The following is a 25,199-nucleotide window of genomic DNA, read 5'->3' as shown; positions in this document are numbered from 1 at the left end:
TATTGCATTTTTTGTAATATGAGTCATGAAGCAAAATCTAGCCGTTTCTATCCATCTCAGGGGTCGGCCATTTTTCCACTTGCTGTCGACTGAAGATGACATCACAGTCGCTCAGGGTTCAAGCAACGACCAATCACAGCTCACCTGTTTTCTGAAGCTGAGCTGTGATTGGTTGGTACCTGAGACCTGAGCGACATTGATGTCATCTTCAGTTGACAGCAAGTGACAAAATGGCCGCCCCCTGTGATGGATAAAAACGGCTGGATTTTGCTGCTTAACTCATAATCTATTAACGCAATATTAACCAGAATACCATGTTTAGACTAGTGGGGCCGCATAGAATATATTATTGTCGAAAAACAAATCGGGTTAAGCAATTATTCTATGATTGTTATTTTCTTTCCTCCGAAATCTGCCTACAGGTGTCCTTTTCCTCCCGTATCCCAGTGGCATTTCCTACAGGCGATGCCAATTCGCTGAGTAAAAACATCCTGATGTATGCCTGTACTTTGACCGAGAGGGAGAGTTTCAGGGCAGGGGAGCAGGGAATAATGGTTCAACATGTCGCTCACTCCGCCTCAGCCTTGGCTGGCCTCGGTGCACCTGCCTTAGCCTCTTCTTCTATTCCCAATCCTGGCACCAGTCCTGCTGTCATGATGGTCTCCAAGCATGTTGATGGATCTCTTAACCAGGTGTGTGTGTTTGGGCAAGGAACCAGTATTTTGTATTATCACAGAATCCTAAAAAAAAAAATGTTGTTTGCAGTGGGCTGTGACATTCGCCGAGCGCTCTGCATTCTCCAATGTATTGACCGTGTCCCACAAATTTCGCTATTGTGGCCACCGTTTCCATCTGAATGACCAAGCCTGCCATACAGTGCTGCCACTGCTGCTCACATCCTCACACCATAATGCACTGCTTACACCTCCCTCGGCTCCCGGTAGCATGGATGGCGAACAACCTCCCACCTTTCCACTTCCAAAGGGACTTCCAAGGTAATGAGCAAAGAAAAAGGCATCATGCCAGGAGAGGTAGTAACAATAAAAATCACAGGTACCCGTCTTTGTTTATTAGGAAGCAGCTTCGCAATGCAGCAACAAGGACCTTCCACGACCCCAATGCCATCTACAGTGAACTCATCTTGTGGAGAGTGGATCACATTGGACCCCTCTCATGCACTGGAGGAGTCTCTGAACTGGCCCGGATCAACTCTCTGCACACCTCTGCTTTCAGCAATGTTGCGTGGCTACCTTCACTTGTCCCCAGCTCCGTGCTCGGTAAACATGTTTGCGATATTTCATGTTAACGTCCGTGTTTAAAAAAAGAAAGGACAGTGCAGCAACATTTCATTCAGTTCTGAGAAGCTGTCATGCATTTGGTATTTACAAGTGCATTATATCTAGCATTCAGATCATCAAAGTACCTTCAATGCCATGCACTACTCGGCTACTATTTGCAAAGGAAATCAACATCCTGTCCCCATATATTCTACAGCCTTATAAATCCATTTTAATTTGCCCTCCAACTTTTTTTTTGTACTCTTTAGGAACATACTGTAATAGTGCCAGTGCCTGCTTTGTGGCATCAGATGGTAAGAACCTTCGTCTGTATCAAGCTGTCGTCGATGCCAGAAAGCTACTAGACGAACTGTCAGATCCGGAAACATCTGTGAGTGCACTAACAGACACAGTCACACACACAAATGACACTTGTGATGTTATAATCATAATATGTCCCCTTTTTCCTGTGTTGAACTGGGAGAAAAAATGGTGAACTAACTTGGAGGGAGTGGTGTGTCGAGTTTGAAGCAGAACTAACCAAAACATAATACTGTACCATATAATTCACACACATTGTGTCATGGCTCAGAAACTAGTTGGTGAAGTTTTCAACATCGTCAGTCAGCAGTCCACCGCCAGACCTGGCTGTATCATAGAGCTCGATGTCATTACAAACCAGGTGAGATATTACTCTTGCTCTACATTTCACATCGGCCTTCTAAGAAAAAAAGTCCAAAGCTTGAAATGCTAAAACTGCATACAAAGAATATATGATTGAGTTTTCTATTTCCATGTATAATACAGTGTGGTGCCAACACCCAGCTGCTGCATGTCTTCCAAGAGGACTTCATTTTAGGTTATAAACCTCAAAAGGAACCAGACGCACACGCGACTGCTTTTCCATCTGGTGAAGGTGCACTACACTATATGATTAAAATACTGCATATCATAATAATTTCTGCAAATTTGCAAACCTGATTCAAAGATTGTATTAATCAAACATTTCTGAACCTAGAGTACCACCCTCCCCCTTTTTCGGAGAAGTTTTTCCTGGTGGTGATAGAAAAGGATCTCAACAGGAACTCAGTGCTGCAAATGTGGCACCTGCACCTCCAGTCTGTCCAGGCCTGTGTTGGTAAGAGGGGGGGGGGGGCATCATATACAGTAATTATTTGAATAAAAGCATGATGATGTTTTTTATTTATTTCATTTTGTAGTCTTTATATAAATAATTATTTATTATTACTGCACCCAACAGTCATATCTAAAATAGAGATTGAAGGCTGCTTTAGTGTTAATTTATCTCTGTCTCCAGATGATCTGAACCAAGATTCTACCTTCCCGAGCCAGCTGATGGTTCCCAATCAAGTGGTGAACCCTGACTCATCTCCAGAGACCTCCCCTATCAGGCCTCTTCCCCGCTCAGCCTCCACGGTCAACTTGCAGTCGGCCAGCAAACTCATCCTTAGTTCCAAATTGGTGTACAGCAAGCGAATGGACTTGCCCCACGGGGTCGAGGTTACCCGAGCCACGCCGTCTGCTGGTCAGTCCTCACGTTTGTTATTCTCAGAGTTAGACTACATATCTAAATGTGACTAGTATGGATTGATTAAGATGAATATCTAGCACCACATGTAAGAGATTATTTCCATTTTTCTCATCTTTGTTCTTCTTTCAGGCCATCTCAGTTCCTCTTCCATCTACCCTGTGTGCCTGGCTCCTTATCTGATCGTGACTACCTGCTCTGACTCTCGGGTGCGGTTCTGGCGTTGTGCCGTAGAGGGTGATCATGTAGATAGTGACGATGACCAGGACAAGCGGATGTACCGCTGGGAGCCATGGGCTCTAATGAACGAGGAGGAAGACAACAACAGCGCCGTGTTTGTGTCGGGGCGGCCTGTTGCCGTGTCATGCTCCTACATTGGGAGACTGGCCGTGGCCTTTAAGCAGCCACGTCAAGGACAGGTAAGGTTTGAAGGATCTATTGCTCCTATATTACATTATACACTTTTAAATTATTGTTGCCCTTAGATGCAATTCCATTAAAAAAAAAGATCTAAAAGCAGCAAGGCTTTGTAGCTTAAATCAAATAGACGATGATTTCATTTATCCAGGTATAAATACTTTTTTTTCAAATGTCAAATAGTCAACAAACCATATGTGCAAAATACAAATCACAACTGTCAGGTAGGATCTGTACATCTCCCAAATCCTTTTTTTTTTTATACCATATTTGGACTTATGAGGTTACAGCCCAACAGCGACGATAACTATTGTAGCACTGTAGAAATACATATTTGCATTACAAAAGACTGAAGAACATTACACATTATGACATTTTATATCGTACATTATTTAAAAAAAAACATCTTTCTTTTTTCCCCTCTAGATTTCTGGAAAAGAGTTCTCCATGCACGTGTCTATTTATGAGTGTGAATCAACTGGTGGTTCCGAATGGGTTTTGGAGCAAACTCTCCATTTGGAAGAATTTAACAGACCATCATCAACCTTGGACCCGAGAGTCAGCGTGGACTCCAACCTCTTTGTTTACAGCAGGTCAGGAGGGTACTGCCTATTTCACTAAGCTGCTGTACCGCTCCTAGCTGTCTCAAATCTAAAAGGAAATTTCTCCCTCTGTACTAGATCGGACCTTTACATGAGCCGAGACCACAACTCACCCAACATCAAGCATTACGTCCATCTGGATTGGTTGTCAAAAGAAGATGGCTCTCACATCCTCACTGTGGGGGTTGGATCCAACATTCTCATGTACGGCCGAATCTCTGGCATGGTCAATGAGCAAACAAGCAGCAAAGAGGGTGTGGCTGTCATCACCCTTCCTCTAGGGGGCAGTATCAAACAGGGGATCCGCTCTCGATGGATCCTACTAAGGACCGTGGACCTGCTGTCCTCTGTGGATGGCACTCCTTCTCTGCCAGTCTCACTCTCTTGGGTGAGGGATGGCATTTTGGTGGTGGGCATGGATTGTGAGATGCACGTATATGCCCAATGGCACCAGGATAAGAAGCCCGGTGAGGGAGAAGAGAGCAACCTGTCATCTGCGGACATTGCTGGAGGTCAAACCACAGCTTCTTCCTCAGTCTTTGAAGGGAGAGCCAGGTCGAAGAGTGTGTTTGAAGGGAGCGCCGCAGTAGATGAGGCCCTACGTATCCCGGCTGGACTTCAAGAGGGTGGACTTTTTGAGGCAGCTCACTCTTTGTCCCCAACCCTACCCCAGTATCATCCCACCCAGCTGCTTGAGCTCATGGATTTGGGAAAGGTTCGCCGTGCCAAGGTAAGTCATCCTCATCCCTTTCTAATACAGTGGTTCTGAAAATTTTACACCAAGTACAAGGGCTGTGCAGTTACAGTAATTTTTGGACTATAAGCCGCTAGTTTTTTCGCTTGCATTCGACCTTGCGGCTAATACAAAGGTGCGGCTTATCCATCAGATCACAAGGTGGCACACTATAAAGGAAGTGCAAAATCTTTAGGCAGAGCAAAACAAACAAGTGAGCCCAAATACAGTAGGAGAGACAGAACGAGAGCGAGACAATTTGCACCCTCATTATGGAAACTAAAGTGGCGGGAACCCTTATATACTGGTGCGGTAACACCTGCGGCTGACAGTCGGGTGCGGCTTATATGTGTAACAAACTCGAGTATTCCCCAAATTTAGCTAGCGCGGCTTATAGTCATGTGCGCCTTATAGTCCAGAAATTACTGTAATCGAAATTCAATTACGGTACAATTTCAATTATTACACTTAACATTCACAATTACATAATCAGCATAATCAGAAAAAAAGATTATTAATACTAGTTTTTGAGTTGTTTACATTTATTAAATTTTTAAATAACGAATTTAATCAATTTTGTTTCATCCAAAAGAAACTGGCATAATTATAGTGTTTCAAATAATTTTATTTTGTCTCAATATTTTTGGTGTTTTTTACGTTTAAACATTTTCTTCTTTTGTACCAAAAAATAAATGATTGTCCTACTGCACAGTGCACAAGCTGCACTCCAACTTCAAGTTTTTGCCAACACAAATAAATAAATGAATAAATAAATAATATTATGAATATACATTATTATAAATTTGTTTTGTTTTTATTTGTTCATTTTTTCTTTCGGACAATCATTATGACAATTTACAACATTTAATTTTCACATACAATTACACCCAAAAAGAAAAAAGGCTGACAGATGAAGCCGAAACTCATCAATTCCCATCCCCAGAATACATTAGGACACAGATCATCAAGATGCTAATTCGTCGAACATCTAGTTAAGTAATTATCAAGTTTTTGATTGATTCAAAAGTTCATCTTCCGAGTAGCATTTGCTGATCAAACGTTGATTAGTTCCCTTGTTATTTAGTTCAATCCAGTAGCAGTCCACGTCCAGCCACACCCGTCAGTCTGTTTCTTCCTCATCTCCATTCCTGTTCACCGCTGCGTTGCGACGTGCAATCCTCTACAGATCGCTCAGCCTTGTAGCCAAGTCCATTCCCATTCTGGTCGTGGCGATGTTGGATACAGCTAGGTCATTCTTCACCCGTGACATGTCGTCACAGGCCTTGGACAGGCCGGCTTGCACTCCAGTATTAGTGCTCACAGCCACAGTGGCTATTTCCACTGCCTTTGTGTGCCCATCCTGCATTTTCCTGAGCAGTCGATGATGCCAGAGGGCTCCAATCCCTAGCAGAAGCATTCAGGCCCACTAGCGTGACAAACAGGTAGAGATCTTTGGCGTCTTCCACTTCGAGTGAGGCTAGACACAGCGGTCGCCATCTTCCCCAACTATCTTCTGCATATCCAGGCATGTGGACATATCCACAGTTCTGTTTGGTTCAAAGGGAACGTACATAATTATACTGATTCTATTTTTTTTTAATTGGTCTTAATATTTTAAAATGCTTAAACATTTTCTTGTTTTGTACCAAAAAATAAATAATCGTTGGAATAATTGTGATTTCAATTATTGCCAAAATAATCGGGATTATTATTTTTTCCATAATTGAGCAGCCCTACCAAGTACTGTCTGAAAAATACTTTCTACAGTAACACTGCGGTTAAAATATTGAAAAATATTTTTAAAAACGACTTAAATAATGATTCAATAAAAATAATGTTTTGCACAAAAAGTTAAATTTGTAAACAAACAGTTAAATGCAAGTGTATTCTTTGTTAAGTCAAATACAACTCAACAAACACTGGATTAAAAAAAAAAAAAGTTTAAAGGGGAATTAAATGCAATATTTTCTTTGCAATAATTTTGTATGTGCCCCACGAGTCTAAACACGGTATTTTGATTAATGTTGCGTACATGGAATAAGAATGAAGTCGTTTAATCCACATGAGAAAATATAAACGGCAACATTCAATATGCAAAGTTTAAACATGCAATTCAGTGATTGTTTAGCACACCACTAAAGAGTGCTACCACACTTTGAGAGCCACTGCCCCAGTAGTATTTAACTCTCACTCTCTTTCTGTCAGGCCATTCTTGCTCATTTGGTGAAGTGTATTGCTGGGGAGGTGGCTGTTGTGCGAGATGTGGAGGCAGGTGAGGGCGGAGCCAGGAGACATCTGTCCCGGACCATCAGTGTGACCGGCAGCACTGCAAAAGACACCATTGTGGCCGGTCGTGACGGAGGGCGGGATTACACCGAAATCAACTCCATCCCTCCGCTGCCTCTTTACGCGCTCATGATAGCTGACGAAGATACTTCCTTCAAGGGGGTAGAAGAAACGGTCAAAGGACCCAAAGTGACCAACGGTGAGGCAGGGCACATGTCTGCCGAGGACCAGTACGCTGACCTCTTCCAGGTTCGTATACGATGTAATAAAATGTATTTTATCTTTCAAGATTGACATGATTGATTATGCTCTTCACTGTGTTAACAGGTGCCAACAGTCACCACGGATGACTTTGTGAACTTTGCCACTGACAAACCAGAGAAGAAGTCTCGCGTTATCAACCTCTCGCAATATGGTCCTGCCTACTTTGGACCGGAGCATGCACAGGTATTAAGAAGCTTGGAAGGCTGGAAAAAATAGATCATTATGCAGGTTCTTTATGACCTACTTTTTTATTAAATGTAGAAATTGAAGAGAAGAAAAAAAAATGAATTTGTCAGATCTTAATGATTAGAAATACAATAGTGTAATAACATGGTGACAACAACAAGCACCGTCATCCTTCACCCACATATACCTTGTGCCTGTCTAGGTGTTGTCCAGTCACCTCATGCACTCCAGCCTTCCTGGACTAACCCGACTTGAGCAAATGTTCTTGGTGGCCCTGGCTGACACGGTGGCAACCACAAGTGCTGAGGTCACCAGCTCAACTGACCAAAAATACACAGGTCAGGAATGGTGTCAGTAAGCTATCATTTATGTAAGATAAAACATAATTTGTGTTGTGTAATGTTTAGCTGGGGCAAGGGTTTATTTTTTTAGATACAGGCTGTGTAGACCACAGTGAATTCAAGCACTTTGCTGCAGCAGCATCCAAATGTCCTTGGAAATTAAGATCACTAAAACTTAATAAGCATTATGTTGTGATTGTCACTGTTCACTTTGCGTAAAGAGAAAAGCAATGTCCACGTGTTTACTGAAAAATCTTTTGAAATTGTAATTTTGCAATTTGTAGGGCTGGTTTAAAAAAATAATTAAAAAATCAATATTGAATAAATTTTCCTTGATATTCCCTGAAATTGATTAATTTCCCTATTGATGTATAAAAAAAACCATGAGTCGATTATTTTAATATCTCTTTTTGCCATAAATTCATAAGAAACTAGAATTTTAAAGGCCTTTGTATCTTTGTGTTTTCTTGAAATTTACTGTTCACATGAATTTAAAAGTATTTTCTAACATTTATGAAAGACCTGACTTTTTGCATTTTAAGACAATTCTGAATATTTTTAATGTATATTTAGTTATCAAATTAGAATTAGTGTTGTTCCGATACCGTTCTTTGGCCCCCGATTCCGATACCCAGTTTTGCAGTATCAGCCGGTGCTGATACCGTTCCGATATTTTCAACATGAAAAAGCTGCCCTGCCATTGGTTCAGAACATTCAAGGGCCAATAGGATATCCTAGCTTGGCATGCAGTGAACACGTCACACATCAGTGAATGTTGTGCACAAGTAAAACACTATAAAAGTACTACAGTATATTAGCTTCAGAAATAATAGTATCGGCATGTTACTTGTTAGTACTTGCCAATGCCGAGACCACTGTTTTAATGCTGTATCGGGGCCTCTCCTGATACCGGTATCGGTATAGGAACAACACTAATTAGAATTCAGAAAATATTTTCATCTCATCCTTACTGATGTCAATGTTTGTGTAACACTTAAGTGATTATAACACATGCTACTTTTATTAATAAACTAAATAATTTAACCAGTTACTGCTTCCACAAAATTTAATTTGGAATTTAATGTTTGTGAAGTTTTTATCATACCCCGATATATAGAAGAATTGATGTTCCATAATTAATCAATATCAGATTGAATTGAAGTGAATTGAATCCGAAAAAATAGAAACTGAATCAAACTGAACTCTTGTGGATCGAAATCAAATCGATTGAAGAAATTAAAATCGATACCCAGTCCTAGTAATTTGTCAGAAACAATACTCTTGGTAAGAGATCACACAGTCGGTTTAAGGTTATGAATATCAAACTAAGCATGATTTTTTTCATTGTGTGTTCCTGAACACAGTTAATCTTCAACCATCAAATCATTGTGATAATAGCATTCTGCTTCTGAAAGTGTATAAACAAACAGCACTTTTCCTTATCTTTTTGTCTTTATACTGTAATTTGTCATCCTGTTTATTTAGTCTTTTGACGAGAAGACATTAGCAAGTTGTTCCAGCACAGAGACAGTAATAAGAAGGTTCAGGGACAAGAGAAACAGAGTGACAATGCATGAACTGTAGTAATACTAAGGGATATTTTTTTTAAGGGTTTAGTGGCGAGATCTCCTAATCCAAGGAATAACAGTGGCACTAGTTGACAGCTACCTGGTGTGTTTGTAGGAGGTGAAGCGCTGGATGAATGTGGACTGAGATACCTGCTGGCCATGCGTCTTCATACTTGCCTGCTCACCTCTCTGCCCCCACTTTACCGCATGCAGCTTCTTCACCAAGGTAAAAAAAAAAAAAACACTTTGTTTTTGACACTGCTCTTTTATTTAATACGGTAAACTCTGCAGATCATTGAATCCTAATTCATGCCATCGTGACTCATCTTCTTGCTCGATCTATTCTTGTTAGGCCTGTCAACATGCCATTTTGCCTGGGCCTTTCACTCTGAGGCAGAGGAGGAGTTGCTGAATATGATTCCGGCCATGCAGAGAGGTGACCCCCAGTGGTCTGAGCTGCGAGCTGTCGGTGTTGGTTGGTGGATACGCAACATCAACACCTTGAGGAAAATGGTGGAGAAGGTACCTAGAGATCTGAGTTCTAAGAACAGGGTGCGAAGGAGAACAATTATTACATGCTTTCAATTAGCACCTACAGTTTATTTTACTTATTCACGCAACAGTTTTTGTCACTGAAATAATCCCAAAATTTTATTTTTTTTGTTACCTTTAATTCCCTGTTTTTTAGCCTTCATGTGAAATTTACCGAAAAGAATGCAAAACAGCACATTTTGATGTCAAATGTGGTTGGACTTGAATGCTGTGTCACAAAATAATCTTTCTAAATATATTGTACAATTAAATGATAAAGATAAATGAATCGCATTTGGGACTGGCAATATGGTGAGTCTATCAGTTCCTTGTAAAATTGTGAACTTGTTTTTAGTAATGAATTTCTTCCTGTATTCTCAGTTAGGCAAAACTGCATTCCAGAGGCACAATGACCCCTTAGACGCTGCTCTCTTCTACCTGGCCATGAAGAAAAAGGCTGTCCTGTGGGGGCTCTTCAGGTGGGACTTCTTTTTTTTTTCTTGCACACTTATTTGTTATTTTCTTTTTATTGTCGTTGAAAATGATCCCGTTTAATTAAAAAGGAGAACTTTTGGGGATATCAAGTTAAATAGATTATTTCTCTCAGATCCCAACATGACGAGAAGATGACGCAGTTCTTCAAGAATAATTTCAGTGAAGACCGTTGGCGAAAGGCAGCTCTCAAAAATGCTTTCTCTCTACTTGGAAAGCAACGATTTGAACAGTCGGCCGCCTTCTTCTTGCTGGCTGGATCACTCAAAGACGCGATCGAGGTGTGAACAACTCTCACATACAGTATTTACATTCACTAAATAGTTGCGTTTCCGTGCAGTATATTTCACACATTTATATGGATTACTAAAAATAGAGCTTCTTGTTGTTTCTGAGATAGCTGATTATTCTGCAGCACTAAGTCAAATTATATTGATAAGATTCAGTAAATGTCCACATATCTTTCTTTGACCAAGGTTTGACATGCCATATAGTCAAAACATAGATAGCAAAAAAGAAATGTTCTTACACACCCAAGCATTTAAGATGTATTTTTAATCTGCCTCTCATATCATATATATCGTTTTGTGGTGTGTAGGTGTTGATGGAGAAGATGGAGGATCTCCAGTTAGCTATGATAGTCGCTCGGCTATACGAAGCGGACTTTGAGAATTCATCCACCTGCCAAGGTCTCCTTTATGAGAAGGTCCTTGGATGTGACAGGGACGGAAGTCATTACCACTGTTCTAGACTTCACCCTGACCCCTTCCTGCGCAGCATAGCATACTGGATAATGAAGGATTACACCCTAGCCCTGGACACACTCTTAGAGCGCATCCCCAAAGATGATGATGATAACCCTGGTGAGTTGGTTTGAGACCTTCAGTAAATTGCCTAAGTCTCACTGACATTAATCAAGACCTAGTTTGTTCGATTTACATATTTATTTGTCTCTCGCTTACTTTTTTGCATTGTGTCTTAGATGTGATGGTCAAATCTTGCAACCCCGTGGTGTTCAGTTTCTACAACTATTTAAGAACCCACCCGCTCATCATCCGGCGGCACTTTGCGAGTTCAGAGGGTACGGCGACCACAGTGGGTCTCACTGCAGAAAAGAGTAGTGCTGATGAGATCAACCTCATAGAGCGCAAATTGTTCTTCACCACTGCAAATGCACATTTCAAGGTGGGCTTCCTTACGAGCACTTGCACAATTCCACTTCCTCTGTTATTGTCAGAAAATTCAACTTTCGTTGACTGTTTCAAATTGTAAATCTGATTTTTTTTTAAATGCTAATTAGAAAGAATTAGACGGAGGCTAACTGACAATTATTCACACTTATTATTTCAATTCAATCTGATACCCTGCAGGTGGGCTGCCCAGTTTTGGCCCTGGAGGTACTCTCCAAAATTCCCAAAGTAACCAAGAAATCAGGCTCCTCTCCCCTCAGCAAGGCTTCATCCAAGGCCAATGTAAACTCAAGCCAGCCACTGGAACAGAACACGGGTATAGACTGGGCTTCACCTGCTCCCCCCGCATGGGGAGGAAATGAAGGTGCGGGTGGGATGGACTGGAGCCAGCCCATAGGCAACTTGAAGGACGATGATCTTAAGCTTGACTGGGGGGATGACAAGGACGATGATGAAGACGACGATGAGGATTGTCTGACTATGAAGAAACTTGAAACGGAAATAAAAGTGGAGGGAAATTCTGATTCAAAGCTGCAAAGAGATGACCCACAGGTTGGAGTACTTTCAAACTGTTTATAATGCTACTGCAACAGTGAAACTCATTTAAATGTACCATCCAAATATACTCAATATGTAATGAGTTGAAGTTTAGATATTAACGCCTTTGTAGTGGAGCAAACTGGGACATTTTCAAACTCGAGCACTGATTTAATGGCTGGAGTTGTAGTTAAATGTCATCCCTTCTTACAAAACTGGTACAGTTCACAATTTTGCAAATTGTGATTGATTTAGATGATTGAATAAAATAAAGTATTTTAATCTATAGGTATATGCAAAAAAAAAAAACATTTTAGGAACAAGTAGAGCTTGATGTAATGCTTCATAGCGAGCAAGAAAGTGATAATCGCTCTTTGTTTGTTTTAGGGTGAGTCTGAGGTGGATGTGATAGCCGAGCAGCTAAAGTTCCGTGCCTGCCTAAAAATCCTAATGACAGAGCTGCGGACACTAGCCACGGGCTTCGAGTTAGATGGAGGCAAACTTCGTTTTCAGCTCTACAGTTGGCTCGAGAAGGAGATTGCAGCCATGCATAACATCTGCAACTACAAGGTAGATGATTTCACATTTTTCATGTAGTTTCTGAAACCAGTGGTATTTTAAATGTGTGGGTTTTTTTCCGAATATACAGGTAGAAGGCAAGGAGCAAGAGTCAGAGGCAGAGCACTGGGCGGAACGAGCAGCATCAGTGGACATCTCGGATGACATGTTGGAGAGAACGGACGCTGGTGCCTATGAGCGTCACCAAATGGAGCGGCGGCGCTTACAAGCTAAGCAGCAGCATTCGGAGAGGCGCAAGGCTTGGCTGAGGAAGAACCAGGCCCTGCTCAGGGTCTTCCTCTCTTACTGCAGCCTCCATGGAGCCAAAGGAGGAGGAGTCACCTCTGTACGCATGGAGCTCTTGTTCCTACTGCAAGAGAGCCAGCAGGTAGCCACATATGCCTTTTAATGTGTATGGATTCGGTGTCTCATGTATTTCTAACTTAAATGAATAATCCGCATATCTTCCTTTATAGGAGATCACAGTGAAGCAGCTGCAATCTCCCCTCCCTCTCCCAACCACCTTGCCTCTGCTCTCAGCCTGCATTGCCCCCACCAAAACGGTCATAGCTAATCCTGTGCTTCATCTCAGCAACCACATTCACGATATCCTGCACACCGTTACCCTCATGGAGGCTCCGCCGCATCCAGATGTCATAGATGACCGGGTCAGAAATCGAATCACAGTCTTTCAGTGTCATTTGCATGAGTTGATTGAAATGTAGAAAAATGAATTGTGTTCCTCTGCTTCAGGTAAGTGCCCTGCATACACTGGCAGCGTCTCTGTCTGCTTGCATCTATCAGGCGCTGTGTGACAGCCACAGTTACAGGTACTCTATCACTCTACCTCTTGCGCATTTTAATGTTTACTGGCTTTTTTTGTTTTTTGCATGCATCTTCAGTGCCTTTCTGATTTATTTATTTTTTAAACAATTGTATTTTGTGGTTAGATAAACAACGATGCCAACTCAGAGTAGATCCAATTCCAAGGGATTTATTGTAATGGTCCTTTTCACTCTAGGCGAAAACTCATACCATTTTATTGACTTTCCAGCAGCCAGACAGAGGCCAACCAGTTTACTGGAATGGTGTACCAGGGCTTGTTGCTCAGTGAGAGGAAACGACTCCGCACAGAAAGCATAGAGGAGCATATCACTCCAAACTCGGCTCCTGCTCAGTGGCCAGGTAAAAAGTTCTGCATTTGTACTCCATTCTTTGTTCTTGAATGGCTGTCTGTGTTAGACATGTTTGTCATAATTAGTTTAGAATGCAATTCAGTTGTCACCATAAAAGTAAAAGTCTGAGTGTCAATAAACCGGCCAATGAGAGAGCATCAACGACATGATATCAAGAGAATATGACAAGCAGAGGAAGCAGTGCAAAGCAGGAAGTCTGTGTTTATGCAAATCGGCAGATGGTGTTCTATAATAGGAGCTTCATGGCCTCTGGGAAGGAAACAGAAAGGCAGACCCTGCTCATTATGTTAATGCTTTGTGAATTGCCTTTATATCATGCCGAGACTGCATTTTTGTTCTTTGATATGATATTTGGTAATGTTATGTATGTGTGTTCCGTTCCTCCAGGTGTGTCGTCCCTGATTTCTCTGTTGACGTCTGCCCGGGAGGAGGACCAGCCAAGACTTAACGTGCTGCTGTGCGAGGCAGTCATGGCTGTTTATCTAGCCTTGCTCATCCATGGCTTGGGCACTCACAACAGCAATGAACTCTTCCGCCTTGCCGCACATCCTCTCAACAACCGCATGTGGGCCGCAGTCTTTGGAGGAGGAGCCAAAGTCATAATAAAGCCAAAGAGGCCCGAGGCCCCACCAGGTATACTTCAAAATATGTCGTTTTATTTCTTTATGTCTATTCATTTAGTCTCAGTTTCTTTACCTGTCTCTACTTTTACATGCACTAGCCTCATTTTGTTGTCGTCTACTTCATCGTAATGCTTTTCTGATATGATATCAGTGCAACAAAAAAAAAAACATTCACTCAGCCCGATGTCCTCCCGAAGATGCTGTTGTAGTTGTGTAGTGTCTTGTGTGAGTGTGCACTCTGCCCTGTGTCCCAGTGCCAGCTGATTTTGAGGCAGCCAGGCCAGAGGAGTCTCAGGCGTCACCAAGACCTGAGCAGGGCAGCCTCACTCAAACCCCCAAACCCATTCCCTATGAAACCCAGTGTCCCAAACAGTACCCTCCTCTTGTTTCAAGGGAAGGTGGGCCGCCAGCAACTAAGACCAGCTGTGAGTAACAAGCTGGTGGTTTGCAGGATTGAAGTGCATGGTAGATGTACAGGTTTGCACTGTTGCTGATGACGCCCCCCTTCTCTTTGTTGTGTGGTTGACATTGAATGTCTATTACAAACAGCTGTGTGTGATTTGAAGTGGGTTTATTGATAAGCGAACGGCATATGTTTGTGTGTGTGTGTACTGCATGTGCGTGCAATGTCCTCTGTGCTCAACTCATGCTGTCATCCATTGTTGTGCTGCTGAAACAACAGTTGGGGCAAACAAGGACGGTGCAGAAGCCCAAGCTGATCCCCCACAGACTAATTGTGACGCTAACCCTAAACCAGGTACATCCTGTGGGTTTGTTAGAGTAATGAAGCACTGGACCCAAAACTCTTGAAATAGCCTTTTTATTAATGAGTGTTCATCATTTGATGTTAACAACGTATGATAGTTAGTTAGTGTGTGCCAGTAGTTTGAACGTTATTAGAACTAATGATTTCATTGTAGACTTGTAGACTGAAAAATTGAGTAACAGTGGTTTAAACCAGTTGCCTGAATCACACACTCCTCAGTGTTCTCATTTTGTTTTGTAGAGGAGGAAGATACAGACTGGCATTTAGACTCTAAAAGTAAGAGATAGTGGCAAGTGGAGATGAGCGTTTGAAGAACAGAAACAAAGTAAAGGCCTTCTTCAAATCCAACCAGGATGCATTTTAATAAATGGTCAAATTCTGACCTTTTGAGCACCATTTCACAAACACACATTTCACATGGTTATCAACCGTTCTCTTAAAAAAGTGATGCAGACATCATTTTCATCATCATTTGAGTTCCTCCACAAAGTCACCACCATTGATGTCGCTGTCTATATTTTTGATACACTGCATCAGTTTCACTAAAACAATAGTGTGTGTAGTAACTGCTCTGTCAACTCTGCTTTGTGTTGTCTTGTTTTGTCTGGTGCAATGCCAGTGATAGTCCTGCAGGATAATAGCGCAGGTTTGTGCAAATGTATGCTGAATGTCTGTACAGTGCATTTTTGCACAGATTACATTTTGCCAGTTGGATGTGTACTCTGCTGTGTTCTGGGTGCTGATGCAATCCACGTCATGATGTGTTTCTGGATATTTTGCCATTGCAGTGATGCAAAGTCTCTGATCCTCCTTATCCAGCATTTTGCCGACTGGAGCAAACTGATGAGGTTAAAATCTGAAATATGTCGTGTCTTTGTCTTGTCCGTCAGTGGTTCCCCCTCAGCCCCCAGCTGAGGATGGGGACCGATACAGGCGCAGATTTAATATGAGGATGCTTGTGCCTGGTCGCCCTGTGAAGGAGACACCAGCCGCCCCACCACCGCTGCCCGCAGAAAGACCCACTTACAGGGAGAAATTTATTCCCCCAGAGCTGAGCATGTGGGACTATTTTGTGGCTAAAGTAAGGCATTAGCTGCTTTTTTTTCATGTTAAGAATGAATCAAGAAAATGTGGTTGTTGTCATGAGTTGAAATGTTTGCTTCATGCACCCCAACTAATGAAATGTGATGTTAATAACGTGCATTCTATTTCCCCTATTAGCCCTTCCTTCCGTTGTCAGACAGCAATGCTTTGTGTGACTCGGATGAAAGTGGAGCTGAGGATGATGAAGATGATGATGACGCTTTCCTTTCGGACACACAAATGACTGAGCACTCTGACCCCAACTCCTACAGGTGAGCTGTGCTTCTTTTCTAGCCCATCATTTTTTAGGTTGCGCTTCTGATTTTAACAATCCTGCATGCTGTCTATTTGGCACCTTAGCTGGGCTCTGATCCGCTTGGTCATGGTGAAACTGTTTCATCACAGTATTAAGAACTTCCTCCCTATCACTGGGCTTGACTTTGCAGGTACAAACGTACACTATTAGGTTAATCTTCAGTTAGCTTTAAGCATATTCACCTCATTTAAAATGAAATATTGTGTGTGCTTTTTTTTGCTGCAGACTTGCCAGTCACTTCACCTTTCACAAACGCTGTGTTGAAGACCCTTGAGAACTGGGAACATATTTTATTGGAGACCATGAATAAATTTGACGGTCCGCCCCCCAACTACATTAACACTTACCCTACTGACCTCAGCGCCGGGGGCGGTCCTGCCATACTGCGACACAAGGCCATGCTAGAACCAGACAACACTCCTTTCAAGTAAGACTTACTGTACAGTAAATCAATCACACTGATACACACATTGACCTAGAAGCAGACCATAAACAGAAACATCATGCAGGTAATGCCTGCACTTTTACTTGAACATCAATACATGATTTAGACACTCATATTTACTGCATACGGGAATATCTGATATTTTATGCGATTTCTCTGGAGGAAATACTTCTTGGCGTAATGTTAGGAATTGTGAGCGCTCTCATGCATCCAAATATCATATCTTCATGCAGTATGAAGGATAACATTGAGAGAATCTGAGAATTCATACATTCTGACATGTTTAAATGTCTTTCAGGACAAAAAATCATCAGTCCTTTCCAGCTCGCCGCTTGTGGCATTTCCTGGTCAAACAGGAAGTTCTTCAGGAGTCCTTAATTCGTTACATCTTCACCAAGAAAAGGAAGCAGAGCGAGGTCAGCTGCTTACATTCTTATTTTATTTTAATATTATGCTTTTTTTTTCTCTTTTTTTTGGGGTCCATTTATGGTCATCTGCATTCGGGTTTCTGAGCCGTGCTTTGTCTGGTCACTCACCTGTTTGCCCTGGTGACCCTGCAAGGGGCATTAAGCACCAGACAACTTAGCTCCTAGGATCAGTGGGGCACACAAAGCCCTCCATCTGGCTCAGTGAGGACACCTTTTTTTTTGTATGTGCTAATTCAGCAACTTTGTTAGTTTAAAATATTTAGTTCCCATCAACTTTATTTTGTTTAATAAGCACAAACAAATAGCTAAAAGTATAGTTGGGAAACAAAACAAAACAAAAGATTTAGCTCATGTTTGATAAATCAAATTGCATGTGCTAAATTAATGTGTTTACATATACACTTGACAGATTCCACAAAATTGACTACGCTACAATTTTGCGTTTTTGATAGACACGATCCGGGGCGCGCCAGTAGATCAGTTTCCACATCATTTAGCATGAGCAATCAAGCTGCACGTGCAAACCTTTAGTAATTCAGGCCCTGAACATTCATCTGTTGATATTGGCACTATCCTTGCTTTGACTTCTGAGACATCTTCAAGTACGTGACAGTGAAGCAACCTTTGTGTTGTCTAGAACTGCTCATTACTGTGTGCTTACACAACTAGATAGAAACTATCAGATAAGTATTGCACAGTCCACACTCTTTGCATGTTGACGAGGTTGCCTCATCATACAATACTGTATATTCAAGCATATTTTATACATCTAAAATCCTGTCAACCGTTTTTGGTTTTAATTTTTCATTTCATGTTTTATTTTTGTGTGTGTGCGCATGGGTTTTGTGTTGTGCTGTGTTGTGTCGTGTTGGTGTGTTCTATGCCTATATGTGTGTGGTGTAGTCTGTAGACAACCATATGGACCATGTAAGGCCAAACTGCGTAGCTGGAGCTAGCGGTCTCAACAAGGTAGTATGACCTAGTATTGCCAGGCTGGCTCTGTCTGTCCCTTTGACTGTTTGGGGTAATCACAACATGGCAAAGCTTGAAGGAGCGACATTAAAAAATAAAAATAAAAACTACTGGTTGTGGTTAATGTCTCCTCTCCAGCTTGGCCTGATAATGACTGCGCTCTCTTATTCAAGCATACAATCTAGTCAAGGCTAATCTTTCCCCCCACAGGGTTGTCTGTGCTTTCCACTGTCGTAACCTCACATCCAATCCCTACCATTAACCATTAGATGGATGTCCTTATATTTCTCACTCTTTTGGAGGCAACTGAATTAAAGCTTTCTTCTTAAGCACATAGCACACAAAATGTATTTACTAACTTGCATGCTCACTGTCATTTCTCACTGTATTTGTCCACTTTGGGTACCTCTGTCAGATCTTTCTCGACCTACTCGTTTCTTGTGAACTCGACTCTTCTAATGCTGCTTCCACATGTCTGGTGTTTAGAAAATATTCCAGTGGCTGAAACTGAGTTGGTTTCTCCATCTTGCTTCTTGATTAACAAACACTTTGTGTTAAAAGGCCTCTAAATGTTCACAGTTTAACCTGCTTTTTGTCTACTTTCCTAATATGTCCAGGTGGAGGCAGATCTGGGATATCCAGGAGGCAAAGCAAAAATCATTCACAAGGAGTCTGACATCATCATGGCATTTGCAATCAACAAGGTAAAATGTGTGATCCTCGGTGAAATGTATTTATTGTTTATACTAGGGAAATATAAAAGCTCCACTAATCCTAGCTTCATTAAGCTTATTTGTTTGGTTATCACTGTAAATTATTAGGGTCCTTGACAATAAAGATAAGTGGTAACCGGTAAGTAATATGCTGAATAGGTCTCTGGCGACCTTGGATCGCAGTCACAAATTTTGCATGGCAGAATGTTAAAGAGAAGCATAGACATTGAACAGTATCTGGCAATGGTCAGATATCGCAAATAAATTATTAGACATACAATTTATCAAGACAAAAGGATATCATCTCAAAATTTTACATCTTCAGAAAACTGTGAAGTTGCTGTGAAGTGTGATGAGTAGAGAGCTCGAAAAAATCTCCATAGACACCATTGATTCTCTTGAATAAAGTGGCTCAAGTAGAGTACTTATATTAATTGGAGCTACTGCTTTTCACAAATGTTCTTGAAAATGTCTCTCACCAACCTGCTCACACTCTTTGCTAGGCTAACTCAAATGAAATAGTGCTGGCCTCCACCCATGACGTCCAGGAAGTTGACGTATCAACGCTGGTGGCTGTTCAACCCTACGCTTGGATCGGAGAGGACTTTGATAAGGAGTCACGCAGGTCTGATTGATCCTGCCACTTCCTTAAAATTATTTTATTAATGTTATGAAAAAAAACTACTTAGTAATTGTTAGAATTGTAAAAGTATGTTGTATGTTTCTACAGCTCTGATGACATCGACTACAAATCATCTCAGACCAACATTGCCCAGGCCAGTTCTGGTCCCTTTGCACCACCACAGATCGCCGTCTCTGCATCCATGCCGTGGCTGGGAAGCGGTCAGACCAGTATGGGAGCAAGCGTGGTACGGGCTCATGCACATATTCACTGCTCACATTCACATCTATGGAGTAACAGTCTTCATGAACCTCATGCACATACTTTCGGACTATGGACGAAGGCCGGAGTACACGTAGAAACCCCACAGAGGACGGTGTCAACCTGACAGCTCCTCACAGGGAAGCAGATTAAAACCCAGATTGTATGTAGTTCTCAATCATTGCCACCAGGGGGAAACTAATCTTAAATCTGAGGCAAAAGACCACACAGACCTTTGAGTTTTCCATCAGTAACCTCACAGCATGAATTTGTACCAAACATTATGTTGTATGAAAATATTAGCATTTATTTGATATACTTGATATCCATCTTAAGGTCCACCATGTATGTGCTACTATGCTCTTTTTTTCCTCACTACTTGTTGCTAGCAAAAAAAAAGAAAAAAAATTCCATTGCTGTATTACATTTATTTCGCCCAAGTAAGACAACTACGTTATGAGTGAGACTAGACTGTCCACTAGTTGACATCAATTAGTAGATTTTTATAATGTCTCTATTAGTACTAGTAGAACACAGTTGCCAATTAGTGTGCAGTTTTCCCTAACTGGCAACATGTCATTACCCTATTTACTAATATGCCAAAGTCCTACTTGTGAGGACAAAGAGCATACTAATGAATGAACCTTAAAGGAACAATGTGTAGGGTTTAATCCCATCTAGTGGTTAACTAATAATTCATTCATTTAAAAATACTATTAATTTCAACAATGTGCAAAAAAAATGTTCTATCACATCAACATACATTTTTTATATAATCGTAGGTCTAGTAATCACTAATTGTATTATCTAAGTGGCGCCACGCCTAACACGAGGCTGACATGTTTTGCCTCCATCTTTCTGCTACAAATACCCGAAGGAAAAGAATTGCAAGAATATAGTTAGCCTCTGGTAGCGCTTGCAGCTAGTATTGGACCCAATGGGTCAATCGCCGCTTACTTTTCACCACTGGGGCCTGCTGGCGGTCGTCGCTGAGTCTCATGATTCGCTTGTCTCCCTCTGCTTTGCTCTCGCTAGCTTTTGCTAACTTCTAACAAGTTCTTTCTAGCCGTTCTTGTTGACTGCTTACCGGGCTACTCGCTCACTCCCTCACACCAAATAATAAATTATAGTAATTGTTGGTAGGGTTGCCAAGTGTGATGCACCGTAGTATGCATGCTATTAGTTCACCACTAGATGGCACTAAATCCTACACACTGTCACTTTAAGTTTGGCATCCAGTAACTGCTTTGCCCATGCACAAGAATGCTCCTTGGCATATTAATAGAACAACTACGTGTTGCTTACTGGTGAGAAAAAAATGAGCACAATATATCAAATAATGAATAACAATAGAATAAATAAATATGGAATGTCGTTTGAGCATTTATTTGATATTACATCTTAAGGTCCATTGTTCTAGCCACTGTTTTTTACAAGTAATATTTGTCCACTAGTGTATGCTGTGTACACACTTGTAGGAAAACTTGGGCATACGAGTAGGACACTACATACTACTAGTGAGCATTTTGGTGCTACTAATTGGTCCAGGAGGTTACTAGTGCATGACTCATACCTGTTGTGCTTAGTAGGATTACTAGTGCAGCACAGTAGTTTACTATTAAGGTTTAATTGCACACTAGTTGGCCAAAGGTGACAGTAGTAGTGGAAAAAATGTTTTGAGTGAATTATAAGATTGTACTTATGGACCTTAATATTGATATGAAGGATATTGAATAAATGCTAGCAAGGTTCCATAGATGGCAGCACTTTCATAGAACGTTTTAGTCCCGCTAAATATCTTTGTCCACATTTCCTGAGAAGTTTGTGTTTTCAATTCTTATCAATGTGGATGAAAAGTAAGATGTTCCGCCTAAACAGCTGGCCTGCTGAGTCTATGGAGGCTGATACAGGCAGCGAATGTGTTCGCATGGCTGAGATGGACACAGAAACACAGATAGCGGCCGCTCTCACAGCCGTGCAGCCAAGGTGCAACTTTGCGTCACACGTACATGCGGACTGGGTTCTCCTTGTTCCAGCCATGTTGATAAATGTGTGCTGTATGATGCAGATTGCAAGCTGGAAAAAACGGTTTGTTTGATGAGAGTTTCACCCTATTCGTCATTATGCATTGATGTGTCATTCCAGATCATGAAGAGGAATCTCAATAATGTCAAGAGAATGACGTCCCATCCCATTTATCAGTATTGTAAGTATCTTTTCACTGTGCTCTCACAGGAATTTGGTAGGATGGATGTGCACACTATTCAGGCATTCCAAAAGTACTTGATAATCATTCGGCTTGTGTGTGTGTGTGTGTGTGTGTGTGTGTGTGTTTGTGCCAGACATGACAGGAGCCCAGGATGGCAGTGTGAGGATGTTTGAATGGAACAGACCTCAGCAGCTCATCTGCTTCAGACAAGCAGGCAACGCTCGAGTTACTCGACTCTATTTCAACTCCCAGGGCAACAAGGTACGCGCAACAGCGCATGTACACTCACACGTGACTTTTGTTTTGTCTGTTTGACAAGCTTGTACTGATTGCTCCAGTGTGGAGTCGCTGACGGAGAGGGATTCCTCAGTCTGTGGCAAGTTAACCAAACGTCATCCAACCCCAAACCCTACCTGGTGAGTCCAACTGGCATCCAAGTGGTTCTTAGACTTGTTGGATGTACTGAAACCCACCAGTTTTCTATGCGCATTCACCGAACCCTTTTTGACATTGCAAACAATACAGTCAGGACGCTTACTTCCATCACTCAACTCAACTCTATATTTACTCAGTGCACTTTAAAATAACCATCTCTGTTTTCTTAAAATGGAATGGGCAGCAGATACTGTACAATGAGAGAGGCCCCAGAATTGAAGCCTGTGGAACGCCATTTTGACATATGAAGGCCTATTGCACCAAAAAAAAATCTTGATTGACTCATAAAATTGGGGTAAAATGGGTTTCATTGGAGACTTAACACCATATTACAATGTGTATCAATTTTTGGATAAGGGAGCAATATCTTGTAATATTGTTTACTTATGAAACAGGCAATTAAGGTTTACTGCGCTCCAATGGAGCAAATGGACAATTTCTATTTAAAGATATATATATATATATATATATATATATATAGATATATACACACACACACACAAAAATTAGACTCCAAAAATAAATATGGAAATAAATATATACATAGATTTAAATATCAATCAATAAATAAAGACTCTGCTCTCATATTTATTTATTTCATGCTGCAGACATTGTTAGCGTGAAATGCGTCATGAAATGTTATTCAAATGAGGGGGCGGTCCTAAGCGTGTCTTGGGTTGGACTCTGCCGTTGCAAACTGCCTTTCGATGGTAGAGTGAGCAGGCCGGTGAATAAGGAAGTCTAACCCTAACCACTGTTGATCATAAAGAATTATGTTTTAATTCTAGAAGCAGAGGCTTTTCAGTGCTGCCTATCAAAACGCTGCACAATTGGCAATATCACAAAAAAAACGGTGGTACTGAGAATATACAAAATGTCAATTTTGTAGTTGCATATTGTGTAACATGGTTATTAGTGAACAGTCTCTCTCCAACTAAAATAAGGAAGCTTCCACTTCTTAAATGAAAATGACCCCAAAAATTGAACAAGGCCTGATACACTCTTGATCAACGTTTACTTTGTCTGATCACACCGGCAGAGTTGGCAGTGCCACACAAAGACTTGTGGCGATTTTGCTTTCATCACATCCTCCAGCCTCATCGCCACAGCCGGGCAGTCCAACGACAACAGGTCAGCATCGAGTTGCACCGCTCTTTCCCTTTTGGGTGCACATTGACACAACTCATCTTGCATTCCCACAGAAATGTCTGCCTGTGGGACACTCTGATTTCACCCAGCAATACTATGGTCCACGGTAAGAAAGCCAAGCAGCTCAACACAATTTTCTTAACACATACAGTATGTTAAATGTTCCCCCTCATGTCGTCTATATTTGGTCCTTCTTGTCCTTTTAGCCTTCCCATGTCATGAGAACGGGGCCACTGTGCTGCAGTATGCTCCGAAGCAGCAGCTGCTGATCACTGGAGGCCGGAAAGGCTTCGTGTGCGTGTTTGACATCCGGCAGAGACAGCTGCTCCACACTTTCCAAGCCCATGACTCCGCCATCAAGGCACTGGCCCTGGACACCTTCGAGGACTTTTTCGTCACCGGCTCTGCAGAGGGCAACATGAAGGTGACGACGCACCAATGCTCCTCTCAAAAAACAAAGATATCCCACACATATGCAATGCATAATGAGCACATACAGTCAATTCTGTAGAGTTAATTTTACTCTACACTGAGTCTATTTGGCCGCACTCTAAATAGAGCAAAATTTACACTTGGAAGAGAGTAATATTTCCTCAAACCTTGTGTAATTTTTTTTTTTAATCTAGTAAAATTTAGTCAAAATCTCTCCTTGCGAAATGTACTTTGAATTTCTGAATGGAAAATCTTTAATAGTTTTTTTTCATGAATCTCTTGTACACACTAAAAATACTTTGAGTAAAATTCACTCCGAATATTTTACTCTCTTCCAAGTGTAACTTTTACTCTGATTAGAGCAGGATTATTATAGTTTTGGAATTTTCATTTTAGTTCATTTTTATTTTGTTTTGAGTTTTATTTTTTAAATCTATTTAGTTTTAAGTATTTTTCCGGGTGGTTCTTATAGTTTTTATTAGTTTTAGTTATTTAAAAAATGCTTACTTTTAGTTCATTTCAGTATTAGTTTTCTTCTTCTTTTTCATATGTATTACTTGTGCACAATATGGTAAAATAAAAAAAGTAACACACTTCTTACCTAGCGTCATCCAAAAATCATCCACAAAGGCTCATGTATTAAATAAATTACCAAAACCTAAAACAAAGGACATTTTTGCTATAATTCTTGTTAGTTTTGTAAACATAAAATGGAGTTTCAATTAGTTTTTGTTTTTTAAAAAGCATTTTCGTTTTTATTTTATTTCGTTAACAAAATTATTTTTTGAATTTTAGTTTAGTTTTTTTTTTTTTTGTTAGTTTTCGCTAACTGGTTTATATATATATATAACTAACTATAACTGGTTTAGAGTGGGACCAAATAGACTCAGTTTAAATTTGCTCCACAGAATTTACTGCCATGCATTCTTATCTTTAATCTGACTATCACTATCATGTAGCAATTATAGATTGTTAATTATAGGAACTATTATTAATGTGCAAAGACGCCATATAACAA

The 25,199-nt window shown here is 41.0% G+C and overlaps 1 protein-coding gene across 9 annotated transcripts in view; it reads left to right on the top strand.

Annotated features, from left to right (window-relative positions):
• The window catches only part of dmxl2 (Dmx-like 2), a 38,823-nt gene that overhangs the window by 10,677 nt on the left and 2,947 nt on the right, over positions 1–25,199 (top strand). For 2 of the 9 annotated variants that reach the window (XM_077562982.1, XM_077562975.1), the window contains exons 12-54: positions 423–692; positions 766–995; positions 1,075–1,277; positions 1,547–1,668; positions 1,870–1,959; positions 2,085–2,193; positions 2,296–2,415; positions 2,596–2,823; positions 2,959–3,245; positions 3,670–3,836; positions 3,924–4,575; positions 6,784–7,113; positions 7,192–7,311; positions 7,517–7,652; positions 9,339–9,449; positions 9,576–9,745; positions 10,136–10,233; positions 10,362–10,527; positions 10,845–11,109; positions 11,229–11,431; positions 11,617–11,988; positions 12,361–12,543; positions 12,623–12,919; positions 13,008–13,199; positions 13,285–13,361; positions 13,589–13,716; positions 14,115–14,360; positions 15,033–15,107; positions 16,007–16,197; positions 16,338–16,471; positions 16,560–16,645; positions 16,741–16,942; positions 17,259–17,376; positions 18,292–18,357; positions 18,978–19,064; positions 19,577–19,698; positions 19,804–19,942; positions 22,102–22,162; positions 22,299–22,426; positions 22,504–22,581; positions 23,640–23,731; positions 23,803–23,855; positions 23,956–24,173. In XM_077562982.1, coding sequence (XP_077419108.1) covers positions 423–692; positions 766–995; positions 1,075–1,277; positions 1,547–1,668; positions 1,870–1,959; positions 2,085–2,193; positions 2,296–2,415; positions 2,596–2,823; positions 2,959–3,245; positions 3,670–3,836; positions 3,924–4,575; positions 6,784–7,113; positions 7,192–7,311; positions 7,517–7,652; positions 9,339–9,449; positions 9,576–9,745; positions 10,136–10,233; positions 10,362–10,527; positions 10,845–11,109; positions 11,229–11,431; positions 11,617–11,988; positions 12,361–12,543; positions 12,623–12,919; positions 13,008–13,199; positions 13,285–13,361; positions 13,589–13,716; positions 14,115–14,360; positions 15,033–15,107; positions 16,007–16,197; positions 16,338–16,471; positions 16,560–16,645; positions 16,741–16,942; positions 17,259–17,376; positions 18,292–18,357; positions 18,978–19,064; positions 19,577–19,698; positions 19,804–19,942; positions 22,102–22,162; positions 22,299–22,426; positions 22,504–22,581; positions 23,640–23,731; positions 23,803–23,855; positions 23,956–24,173 — 7,422 coding nt within the window. Of the gene's footprint in view, positions 1–422; positions 693–765; positions 996–1,074; positions 1,278–1,546; positions 1,669–1,869; positions 1,960–2,084; positions 2,194–2,295; positions 2,416–2,595; positions 2,824–2,958; positions 3,246–3,669; positions 3,837–3,923; positions 4,576–6,783; positions 7,114–7,191; positions 7,312–7,516; positions 7,653–9,338; positions 9,450–9,575; positions 9,746–10,135; positions 10,234–10,361; positions 10,528–10,844; positions 11,110–11,228; positions 11,432–11,616; positions 11,989–12,360; positions 12,544–12,622; positions 12,920–13,007; positions 13,200–13,284; positions 13,362–13,585; positions 13,717–14,114; positions 14,361–15,032; positions 15,108–16,006; positions 16,198–16,337; positions 16,472–16,559; positions 16,646–16,740; positions 16,943–17,258; positions 17,377–18,291; positions 18,358–18,977; positions 19,065–19,576; positions 19,699–19,803; positions 19,943–22,101; positions 22,163–22,298; positions 22,427–22,503; positions 22,582–23,639; positions 23,732–23,802; positions 23,856–23,955; positions 24,174–25,199 lie in introns of all 9 variants that reach the window. The other 7 variants (XM_077562976.1, XM_077562973.1, XM_077562979.1 and 4 more) reach the window with 6 other exon arrangements.

This window comes from Vanacampus margaritifer, chromosome 4 (genome assembly GCF_051991255.1).
Source record: "Vanacampus margaritifer isolate UIUO_Vmar chromosome 4, RoL_Vmar_1.0, whole genome shotgun sequence".
Classification (NCBI taxonomy): domain Eukaryota; kingdom Metazoa; phylum Chordata; class Actinopteri; order Syngnathiformes; family Syngnathidae; genus Vanacampus; species Vanacampus margaritifer.
This window is presented reverse-complemented; position numbering and strand designations above follow the sequence as displayed.